The 12130-nt window shown below is 42.2% G+C and overlaps 1 protein-coding gene across 6 annotated transcripts in view; it reads left to right on the top strand.

The window, feature by feature from the left end:
- The first annotated feature begins 1655 nt into the window (after positions 1-1655).
- The window catches only part of SPHKAP (SPHK1 interactor, AKAP domain containing), a 72297-nt gene continuing 61822 nt past the window's right edge, over positions 1656-12130 (top strand). For 3 of the 6 annotated variants that reach the window (XM_030494864.1, XM_030494865.1, XM_030494860.1), the window contains exon 1: positions 1656-1853. In XM_030494864.1, coding sequence (XP_030350724.1) covers positions 1792-1853 — 62 coding nt within the window. In that variant the 5' untranslated portion in view covers positions 1656-1791. Of the gene's footprint in view, positions 2148-12130 lie in introns of all 6 variants that reach the window. The other 3 variants (XM_030494866.1, XM_030494862.1, XM_030494861.1) reach the window with 2 other exon arrangements.

Genomic DNA, 12130 nt, shown 5'->3' with positions numbered 1-12130 from the left:
CTCTCATTTGTCACTTCACAAGTTGACAGATGACTGCTATGACAGCAGGCATAATCCATATCCTTAGCATAAAGTCTTAAAAATCATTTAAAGATTAACAAGAAACTTTCACTTCTTGGTTATGCAAACCAAGGACAAACCCTTCAGGTGGCCTTTTTAACAATGAAAAATGTGGATTCAGTAGTTACATGATACCATGCCTCTGGCTACAAAGTTGGTTTAAGAAATTTCTGCACTGTAAATGAGAAAAAAATATATATACATAAAATAATTCCACATGCCCTAAGCCCTTCCAAAACTCAATAAACTTCACAATTTCATAACACTGTGGCAACTAAAGGGCATAGCAAAGTGTAGAAAAGACACAGGAATGACACATTTCAAGGAGAGAAACACGGAATCTTTATTGCAAATTAAAAAGATGGTTGTCAAAGCTCAGCTTTAGTTGCCCTTGCCACTTGCCCTTTGTCTTTGAATTCACTCAGGAAATCCCTGAACACTGCAATGACTAAAGAACAAGGCTCACCATACCCAAGTCAAGCTTCCAGCAGTATTTGTGGAAAAGTCTAAGTTCTTGCCATGGTTTTACTGAATTCCTTTGTCAAGCACAGTGATTGCTAACTTAACTAAAACACTCATCGCTTGATAGAGCAGACCTTGGGCTCTGACCTAGATCTTAAACGTATTAAAAACAAATCTCAGCAAAAGGTGGACCTTGCCAGCAACTTCAAGGTGATGATACTTGTCTCCAGTCCTGCAAATTCACACCTGAGCCAAAGGGCTCCTACTGAACCCAGGAGGCTCTGCATACGCTCCAGCTCAGAATTTGTAAATAATTTATGTTTGCACCGTGCATCGCTTGTGACTCAGATGCTTTTAATCTCACCTCTGCACGACTACAAACCGATTCTAATAATTTGTACGGCACAGATTTTCAGATGTGGGTGCACAAACATGACAAAACCAAGCCACAAGACATTCAGTATTTTCTTCGGGGGGGGGAGGGGGAACGAAAGAAAAAGGAAAAGAGAAAAAAGACTGCTGCAATTGACAAAACAGTCTAAAGGAGCTGAAAACGGTTATAAGTTGTAGTTACCTAAGTAGGCTCCTTTTCTAAATTCTCAAGTCTTGTATCTAAGGCAGAAAGAAAGAAACCCCCGTCATTTAAATCACGTGGTTTACGGGGCTGGGACTCTAAGAACATCATGGCATTCATAATGAGGAGCCAGCAACGATCGCCTGTTTCTCGCTGGAGTCACCCAAACACCTCGCTGTCAAGTCCCAGTTCCCACACCACAAACACAGCACACGACCAGCAACTTCTTCAGGTGTTCTGAACTCGGTGCAGCCCTCTACATCCCTTCAGCGAAACCGAAGTAACCCCGATCAGCGGCCTCCAGCATCCCTCCCTCGGGTCACTCTCCGGCTGGTCACACGCAGCCCGGCGGCGGGTCGCAGGTGCGAAGGGTCCCAGGGACTGCGCTGCCACGGGTGACGGCGGCTCGCCCGGCCAATCCGTGCCTGAGGTGCCGTTTTCCGACCCGCCGCAGCCCGCACCAGCCCGGGCGGGAGCCCACGCTGACCGCTGTCCCGCGGAGCGCAGCCCCCGGCCCGCTGCCAGCGCGGGACCCGACAGTGAGGGAGGGACGGAGGAGGCGGCCGGAGCGGGTAGGGGAGGAGTGAGGCGGCGGGCAGGGCCGGGAGGCGCCTCACCGCAGAGCGCCGGGGCCGCGCTCTTGCTGGCCCGACACCGCCGGAGAGGAGGGTCCCGCAGCCGTCACTGTACCCGCTATGTCCGGCCGCTCCGAACCGGCCGCCGCCGAGACCGGTCGCCCCCCGCACGCCGCGCCCAGGTAGGGCCCGCGCCCCTCCCCGCGAGCCGCCGCCTGCGCGCTTGGGGCTGCGCCGCGCCGTAAGGGGCTGCCGCCGCCTGTGGCGAGGAACGGCTCCGGTGCCGCCTGCCCCTGCCCGGCGAGTGACGGCTGCCGTAGTTCCCTGCTTGGGTGCCCGCTGCCTGCCCAGTGAGTGACGGCTGCCGCCCGCCCCTGCCCGGGTGCCCGCTGCCTGCGCGGTGAGTGACGGCTGCCGCCGGTGCCTGCCCGCTAGAGAGCGGCTCCGGGCGCCCGCGGGTCCCGGCTGCCTGCGCGGTGAGTAACGGCTCCGGGCGCTCGCAGGTCCCCACCTGGTAAGGAGCAGTGCCGGGCGCCCGCCGCCGCGGACTCCTGCCTGTGCTTACCACAGCACGGGAATCGGGAGCCCGCAGGGAAGCGGTGTCCCCGGCCTGAGCGCGGTCGAGGAGAAGCGGAGACTCCGCAGCGGGGCAGCCGCGGAGGCACCGCGCTTCGCTCCTGCGGTACCCGTGGGGTAACGCGGCCGAGTGACCGCGGGGAAGGCGGGGGTGGCCGGGTGTGCGGAGCCGCTGCCGACGAGAGAGGCCGGGCTGGGGATTGGGAGGGAAAGAGAGCAGCCGGAATGGGCACCGCAAATTCGTGTTCAGCTGCAGAGGGAATGGGAATGTGCAACTACTCGCCAGAAGGTGGTCAACCACCATGGCTTTACTCCTACACGAAAAGCAGAAACTAAAGGTCTTTTCTTAAAAGAATAATTAAAAAAAGGGGGGGGAGGGGGAGGGGGATTTGTCATCTAATTTTGCTATAACAGCTGGTTTTCATACCGTAGCTTCTTAAGAGACTCGGTAAGTTAATTAGTGCTTAATAAAATACCTTTAGGATATTGTGCTTAAGCCACTTCGATGCACGTACGCTACCTAGTGAATCAGAGTATTTCACAACGGAAGAAAAAGCTAAAAAATCACTGTACTTTTCTTATCCCAGCTCATGTATTTATAGCCCTTATGAACAGCAGATCAGAGAAAAACTTCCTTTAAGACGGAAATTGATGCACAGATAGAAGTAGCCTACCGGAGATGCAAGATGTGGTTAAGCATAATTTTCAACAATCACAAGTAAATTGCATTTTGAGGATGGCAGACAAAAAGCGTTATAGAAATTGTAGCATTTAAGTATGATACAGACTATCAGAGATAAAAAGCATATGTTGCAAATTATTACAATTTGTTTTGGTTTAGTTGCTTCCAGCGCAGTGTCCCAATGAGAAATGAATGGTAAAAATAATAAAGTTCGGAGAAAACACAGACATAAAAAGAAGGCAGTGAAACCTGAATACTCAAGAGGAACTGGCTGGGGGAGGGAGGGACGACGACGTTTAAATGGGTGACAACCACTTGCAGGAGAGATAGCTTTTGTTTACTCGGAGGAAACAAAAAGCTTTAAAGCAACCCCTCAAAAGAGAATTGACTGAGTAGTGTTTCATATCAATAAATATTTATGGACTAAAGCTTAATAATGTATTTCCACTTTGATCTGAATTGCCTGATCTAGAAGTAGCCCTTCCGATTTTTGCCTTGGCTTTTCAGGTGAGGTGAGAAAGATTCAGCTTGTTGTTGTTAATCTTGGTTAGTAATCTTATATGCAACTTTTATACACCGAATACCAAGGTGATTGTACAAAGTTTAGGATTTTATGGGAAGCCAATATCTGAAAGTGAGAGGGACTCAGAGTTTAAGGCCAGAGAGACTTCTAGGTTACGTGATCTGACATCCTATATTTCACACTCTACAATAAAAAATGGGTAGAATGTAATCTTGACCCCAGTAACCTGGATCAGGACAAAACAGATATTCCAAAAAGACAGTCTTACAGATATTAAGAAATAGAAAAGCTGCCACTACCCTTGCTTGTGATCTTGCTTTCATTGTTGCACATTTACCTCCTTATAGGCATACAAACATCTTCCAACTCCACACAATTGTTGCTAGGCTTTTCATCACTGTGTAAAGCTGAAGAAACCAGTTCTACTCCACTCCAGAACTCTGCCATCAGGCCATCTCTTCACTTCAGCTAGGCCTATTACCCAAAAATCATAATCTATTTCTGTAGTAAGGCCAAGACTTATCTTGCTTCTGTGAGTAGCATACCTGTTTCTTCTTCCTAAAGAGTGGGAGATTTTTTCCTTCCATAGCTTAAGCAAGTCCGACTTCTTCATCAACAACGACAGTTTTCTTTGTCATCGCTTTTATCTCCTGCAGCTGCTATGTTGACAGTGGCTTGTTACTTGTTAATCAAGGCAACCCTTTCTTTGCTGAACAACTAAGCAAGCTTCATACTTTCTGTGAATAAAGGTAGGAGAACTCCAGGAAAAAAGGTGACCAGAACAGCAAGTAATTTATTCAGACCGTTCCTGTATTCACCAGGAAACCTTTGGGAAAAAACACACCTGGGAATTCAGGTGGCAGATAACTTGTCTTCACACACCTTCAGCTCATCATGCCCACCATAAAATATTTGGGCAACTTTAATCAGGAAATAGTTACAGCAGCTGTGAAGAAATACAAACAATGAGTGTTAGCATTTAGGACTTAGCTTTACAGACCTCACCAAAGAAAGTTTTCACTACTGAACTGTTATAAATCAAATAGTATTTTGCATCTTCCCTACAGAATCAGTTTGGGCATTGGCCTGTTTCTGTGGCTATTCACACCTGGTCTCACTCAAAAAAGCTGCAGCTCTGCCCACCTTGCTCACTCTCCTATCACACACTACGATCACTACCTGAGTTCAGCATAAACCAAGAGTGCATGTTAATTCCTGCTCAATACCTTCCCTTGCTTTGGCTTCCATACCTGAGGCAAAAACAAGCCCCAGGTATGGATGCCTTGCAGCTACTGTGGAGCACAGCAGAGCAGGCCAGTGGCCTTTAGGCATCTACTGGCATAGATAAATGAACATTTCTGGCAGTTAGCTTCTTGCAGTGAATGCATACCCTGAGGATCGAACAAGCAGCTGCAGAGAACTGCACAGAACCGGTAGCTGTCACTTTTTATTCAAGCGGCTGCAAGACATTTTTGATGCACATCACAGCTGGGAAGCTGGAATTGTGGTCTATAATGATTTATTGGGGGTTTTTTATGGTGGAGAAACAAAACCACATTAAGACCTGAAACATACTATCTCACATTTTGCCTCTTCAGGTGAGAGGCAGGAAGAAAAACACTTGAATTTTTTACATATGAGCCAGGAACATTTGTCTTTCTGTCCCCTGTGTAAGCCAGTGACTATTTGGGGTGCTGTTGAAGAGCTGCCTAAGGAGATAGAGCTGCCCCTTTTGGTAAAACTGCAGTTTTTCTGCTCAAGCTTGTGAAACTAAACCTATATATGTATGCAATTTTTGGCCAACCCTGTATATTTGAAAGTAGTCTTACCTGACCAGTAAGAGTCTTCAGACATGTCTTTTCGAGTGGCATATGCTTTCAACACACCTTTTGTGTGATTATTAGAAAGAAAAGGAGAGATGATAAGTGTTCTTCAGTTCAGAATTAGAAACAGTACTGGAGCTTAGAAGTGATATTAGACTGAACACTAGTTCAAAAGAGTTAAAATGCATATCCATCCAACAAAGCTGAGAAGTGACAGATTGCATATTTTAAACCATGAAAAGACAAGCCCAGAGAATGCCTGGCCAAAAGTTTTGTATCACCAATACAAAATGAAATCTGTACTACCTCTCAGTAAAATCTGGCATGGCAAAAAAAACTTCTGTACGTAGAGCTCTGAGAATAGTTAAGAAAAGCCTTTCTAGTTTTATAAGGTTCTGTTGAAAACCAAGCATTTTTTACTCTGGATGAACATGCTAGGGCTTACCACAGATGCAAAGAGGTAAGTTAAGATATTCAAAGAAGAGATCGAAAAGCTGCAGCTGTATTAGACCTTTTCTACAGACAGTAGCCATGTGGCACACACTCATGGCCATTTCTAACTTACACAGTAACACTAATGTCACAGACTTCAGCTGGCAGCTGTGCTTGTGGTCCAGCAAAGCAACACACATCTTGTATAACAGAGAAAATGGATTTGGTGGCTTTGTACTAAGAAGCTTTTAGAAACAAGTTAAATAAAGCTTTGATCCTTTAAGGAAAAAAATTTTAAGCAAAGACTCAAATTATGAAGTTCAACAGTCACGGGTGTAAGCTAGAGATAACAGTTTCTTGCAAGAAATTGTTAATAAATAAATAAGAACTTCCACAACAAAAAGAACAGCAGCACATAAACCAACAGGAATCTGTACGAAGGATTTATTTTGAACAATTGTCGTTGATGAGTGGAATCAAATAAGCAAAGACCCAGGAGATGATGGGTGGTATTTGGTGAGACTGGTGAGACATAGCTTGCAGATCTGTTCTCCATATTTATCCACCTATATGAGTAGAAGAGAAACAAATGTATTACAAATCTTATTTAAATAAGAGAAGGCAAATAAAGAAATCCCCTGAACAAGAGTGTAATATCAGAACTTCATTATCAAGACAACTGCATGCATTAGAACAGTAGCTGATGTCACATATGAGGGTGAAATTTGCTTTTCTGCACTCCTGCAGAACCAGTACTGCAGCCCAATCAGAGGAATCAGTTTAATACTTGCTGGGTATGCTTTTCATTTGCAAATTAGCAATTAATTTACCAGATGTTTTGAGTGAAGTGGCCAGAAAATTTATCTAATGCTATGTGATCATTTTGGATTTCACTACCTTCTTACAATGCCAGTTTGATTGTCAGTGGTGGGAATTCTTGAAATGACATGCTGCATCCTGTTTTCATGGTGGATTACTTTAAACAGTTAATTAACCTGGCTAACCTATGTTGTCAAACATAGGCAACAATCATCAAATATGTTTTCCTTCAGTGAGGTAAGGGCAGAAAAATTTCAGCTAAAACAGGAAGGAACTGAAATTGTCAAAGGTCTTAACTCTGTAGATAAGGAATCCCACTCCCTTCAGAGTGGGACTGTGGGTAACAGAGGAAGGGAGACCTAGAATCATAGAATCAACCAGGTTGGAAAAGACCTTTAAGATCATCAAGTCCAACCATTACCCCAGGACTGCCAAGACCACCACTAGACCATGTCACTGAAGGATTTCTTGACTACTTTACTTGCAGAAGTAGTAAAGAAATGAACTATATAATTTCCACGCTTTGTTTCACTAACCCGATAGGCACTGCAGTGACAAAACCATATTGCCTATTTCCAGACTTGAATCTCCACTTCTTCCTTTATTTCACCAATTTCACCTATTTTGAATTCTTTAATCAAGGCTACCCTAGCCTCCTACACAAACTTCACACTTCGTTTCCTGAAAACATCCATTAATCTCTTTTGGTTCCTGTTCTACTCCCATACATCACTTCTCCCCTTTCTGACTGCAGTGCCTGCCTGTAATAGTGTCAGTCACTCTGTTCACAGTTCTGTCTATATGTACCAACCCCTCTTCTGCATTATTTAGTCCCCTCCTCTTTGAAGTTCTTTCCCCCAAGATTGAGTTGAGAAACCGTAAAAAGTATCAGTGACAGTTTGAGATGTCCATAATTTGTTGCTAGGCTGTTGACTTTGTAAATGATTTAGACTATGACTTCCTTCCACTAATCACTGTAAGCACACTCTTCAGGTTAGCAGGGTTTTGCCATCTCCTTCCTCAGCCCTATGTTATCTACTTTACTCTTTCTTGTTACATATAATCTCTTCAGCTACACCCTGAGTAGGAGGGAGTGAGGCATAGTTACACTGGTGGAAGCCTTTAATGTACTGTGGATGACAATAAAATCTGCTTCAGGTCACTCCCTCATGCAGCTGTCATTCCCTGACAACAAACGCTGTAAATCGGACAGCCTCTAAAGAACAGTATTTTAAGCCATGATTGGCACCTTTAACAGCCAGAAGTCAGAACAGTAAAGTGCCATGTTCAGACAGCAGAGTGTCGTCTTGTGCTAGAGGTCCTGAGGAGCAGACACAGGCTGATAGGAGAGCTCCCTCCATTGAGGATACCAACCTGGGATGGCAGGGATTCTGGCAGTGGTTCCTCCAGGTCCACTGCTCTATGTTACACTTGTTCAAGCTTGGCTGGAATGCTGCAGCTGCCCCTCAGAGACAATACGTGCTTATTTAACCTCACAGAAACAGCTTCAACCTGAAGGACCAGGAACCGAAGCACTAATAGCCAAGAAGTTTTGAGCATCTACCCAGAAGTGGAATAGGCAAGTTTAGTTTTCTCTCAGAAGAAGAAACATGAATAAAACTTCTACATCAAAACAACAGCTTTAATTACCAGCTCATTGGATAAAATACAGCAGCAGCTCCCCCTCTCCCTGCGTGTTGTGCAGGTTCCTGGCCGGTGCTGGCTGTGCTCTCTGGGAGGAGCAGGAAAGGAAAGCCAGCCTAGCACCAGCAGTGACAATGCACTTTGAAACTCTTTATATATATCAAGAGCTCAGTGTCAGGAAATTATGGGGGTTGTTTCCCTATTTTTTTACCACATCTTTGCTTATCAGTGGATTACATAGTGCTTCAGACTGCATGTACAGTATAACTTCCCTTCCTCCTGCTTCACTGAAAACAGAGGGGAAAAAAACAATACAGGATATTTCTGGTTTTCTTTTAATGACAAGTATAAATTTAGTATGTGCAGTTTAATGCTATGATTGCTAGGATCTATTTGGTACCCAGTACAAATTTTAAACCTTTTTTTTAGTCTTGTCAACCTTGGATTATTTTCATTAATCTCTTTAGTTTCCCTCATTTTTCTTCACTTCAAGACTTGCCTGATTATTATTAAATATTTGTCTGCTGCCAATGCCCATGACACATGATAGGTTATCAGTGTCTTTTTGTCAAAGCTATATTTCTTCTTTGTTGTGGCACTACAATTTATTATATATCTAATTATTCTTGACTGCTACATGAGAAAGTTTCCTTTGTAAACCTTGCTTAAATTTAATTTATAGCTGAAAGAAAAAGGTCTTTAAAAAAAATTCTAACATAGAACCTCATTCTGCAGTGCACATATCACTGCTAATGAAATTCAGAACTGGTCAACGAGTCCTGTATAACTCTAAGTGGTCACTTTGAAGACTAGGACCTACCCTGTATGCTCTATTCTGAGCTGGCTCTATGCACTTGCAATAACTAGTTTCTAAATATTACAGGAGGGGTTTTTTTTTTTCTGGAAAAGTTTTGATTTATTATATGAATTGCTGAAAATCTGGATTTCATTGAACTAAGACATCTTTGTGTTACAGTTCAAATTTTTCAAACAGAAAGATGCATGGAGTTTAGGACGCCTAGACATGGATAATAGTTTAACTTCAATGACTAGCTGTCCCAAGGGTACACCAGACACACATGTGATTGGATATTGTATAGAATTAGTTACTCAGTGGCAACTATGTAACCAATTAGATTTGTAGTCTCTTTTTTTTTTTTTTTAACTCATGGAGTTTAATCTTCTTCTGGAGTGGGTTAGGTGAGTCCAGAAAGCTTGAGCGTACCGATTCAGCCCAGGGACTGGTTTGTTGGAAAAGGAGCGTTCAGCAGGACAAAGGGAGCTGCAGTGCTTGTTTGTGCAGTAATCATAAGTTGCTTGGATACTGAATTTTTACTTCAGCAAAGGCTCAGTTTGCTTAGAACATCACATAGGAGTGGACTTGTATTTTCTTTCATCAGTGAAAAACTTAGATTGTCTTCTTGTAGTCCTTGCGCGATGGCATAGTTGTCAGAATTCCATATACTAGGCACAGTGCATCACCAGAAGTGGAGCTGTTCAGTACATGCAGCAGCTCTTAAGAATATTAAAGGGAGAAAGAAAAGGTGTCTCTCAGTTTTCAGAGCTGTGTTTAAATTCAGTTCAAATCCTTTTCCCCCAAGATTCATTTATAACTGTCTATGCTATTTCAATTTGAAAAGTGAAGAGATCAAATCAGCAAAGCAACATTTCAACAATGTACTTATAGATTGTTCCTCCTCTATGTTGTCAAGGCAGTGTCTTCCTTCTCTGTGAAAAATGCGCATTACCATTGTAGACATCCAATAAAAATGAACAGCTCATTTATTTTGAAAAGGAAAAGATTTGCATGCTGTGATACGTAAACAAAAAACCCATCATCCTCACACAAATTCTGGGATAAGGGTCTCCCCTCAACTAGAAAAAATAATTGTTCCTTGAATAGGTATAACTACAGAAGTAATAGCACAGCTGTTAAGGAGCTTAGTTAAATGGTCACACTGTATCTGCTAATAAATTCAATCCTAAGCACAATATATGCCATAAATTCAGTGAAAACCTATGGTCACATTATTCACATTCTTCAAAGTAAGTAGCATATATGAAATGCATCAGTGGTTTGCATAATATAATCTAAATGTTAGTAGAGTTACCAAATACAAAGTTTTAACACTTTAAAAATTACATATTTCTAAGACTATGGAAATCAATACTGTACATTATGAAACAGCTATATCCAAGTATAAGAGAGAGATGTCTTTGGGTACTTCCATCAGTAGCAGAATTTTATTTCATACAAGTAAAATTAATTCATAGATACGCACATATTTGCTGAGTAAAACAAATGATTTTCTGATTCAGAAGACATGGCTTTTAAGGTACTCTGTATTAGAAAAATATTTGAGTAATCACTCCAAAAATAGAGATGGACCATCAACAAATAATACAATAATAATCCAAATCCACTAATTAAAACAATCAAACCAAACCAACCAAGCAAAAAAGACGCCATAGGATGAGATTTATTTTGGCATGGATTGCTTTTGGATACGTAGAACTAGAACTATTATACTGCATCTTTCTCTAGCTGAAGTTGTTACAGTGGACTCCCCTTAGTAAAACAAAAGTAACTTTGCAAAACCTGGATTTAGAGTGCATACCTCTTGTTTTGTTCCTTTGAATCAAAAGAACTTGGACTTTTCAGTGCTGATCAGAGTAAAACCTAAATGCATACAAAGACACGAAGCAAGAGGCAACCTCTGCTCATAATGAAGTTAATAGGAGGAGCATGCCAGCTGCTGGGCTCTGCTGAACAGGGTGATGTCACTGCCCCAGGGGTAGTAAGCACCTTCATCTTCCTTAGTACTGTGAGTTATGGTTATTTGGCATTTTAGGATGCATTATGAAATACTAGAATTTCATGCTGCAATATTTTTATTTTTTATGAAAGAAACCTGGACAAGCTAACGGTTGTGATGCATATGGTTGATTTAGATACCTTTTTTGCTGTACAATCCAACTGCATGGTCAGCTTCACTGAAGTTATTGTAGGATCATTCCCGGATTGTGGTGCGAATGAACTTGTCTGTATCTGAACTAACATCTAATTGAAACACTTCTATCTGCAAGGACCAAGCATGAAAAAGAACTAGTAACATCAAAGAGCAATTTAATCTCGCTCAGATCCTCTGCAACCAAATTGCCTCTTGATTTCTCAGTGGATAGCTGAAAATCCATGTCTACACATAGTCTGGTCTATATTTTTGCATTAGGTGTAAATGCAAGAATACTAATTAAGCAAGTACTCAGTTAATCACACTGCAGGCAATGTTAAGGTTATCTGAAAGCTTAACCTGAGCTCAGTGGTGCAGATGGTCCTGCTGGACCTTGTGCATCCCAGTGAAAACAAGTCAAGCATTTCAAGCCCAGTTATCACAACAGTTTCATAGTTACTCTGAGTTCATTGCAACACAGTGTCTGAAAGAGCTCTGAAGTTTATCTATATCATGCCAGCAGGTGGAAAAATGAGATTAATTTAATTAACAACACATTGATCTGATTCACCTTTAGACACTCAGAGAAAATGTTCTATGTTCCTTACGTATAGTTAGAAAGTCAGTAGATCTTAGGAGGTAGAAAGAAGAAGGATTCATCATGCCCAAAATAAAGCCCCTCAATCGCAATTTCTTGGACTGAAATCTTTATTCCTTAGGCTGGTATAAGATAGGAAAAAAACTGAAAACATTGCCTTTATATACTACTCAATCCTGTTACTCACATTGCAGTACATTGAAAAAAAGTTTCACAAATTCAAGCAAGCTAAACCAAAGACAATGTTTGTAGTATCTTGACAAAATTATACAAAATCATTTTGTATCATATTAGAAGCCAAGATAACTAGAGGCAGTTTCATTTTGTTCACATCTCTGACAACGTTATTTGCTTTTTCAAATACCCCATACTTTTAAACAAGTGGGTTTTGAGGCCTTGTTTTCTCTAAGT

This window comes from Strigops habroptila, chromosome 8, assembly GCF_004027225.2.
Source record: "Strigops habroptila isolate Jane chromosome 8, bStrHab1.2.pri, whole genome shotgun sequence".
Classification (NCBI taxonomy): domain Eukaryota; kingdom Metazoa; phylum Chordata; class Aves; order Psittaciformes; family Psittacidae; genus Strigops; species Strigops habroptila.
Note: the sequence above shows the minus strand (reverse complement) of the source record. Positions and strands in the feature narration are given on the sequence as shown.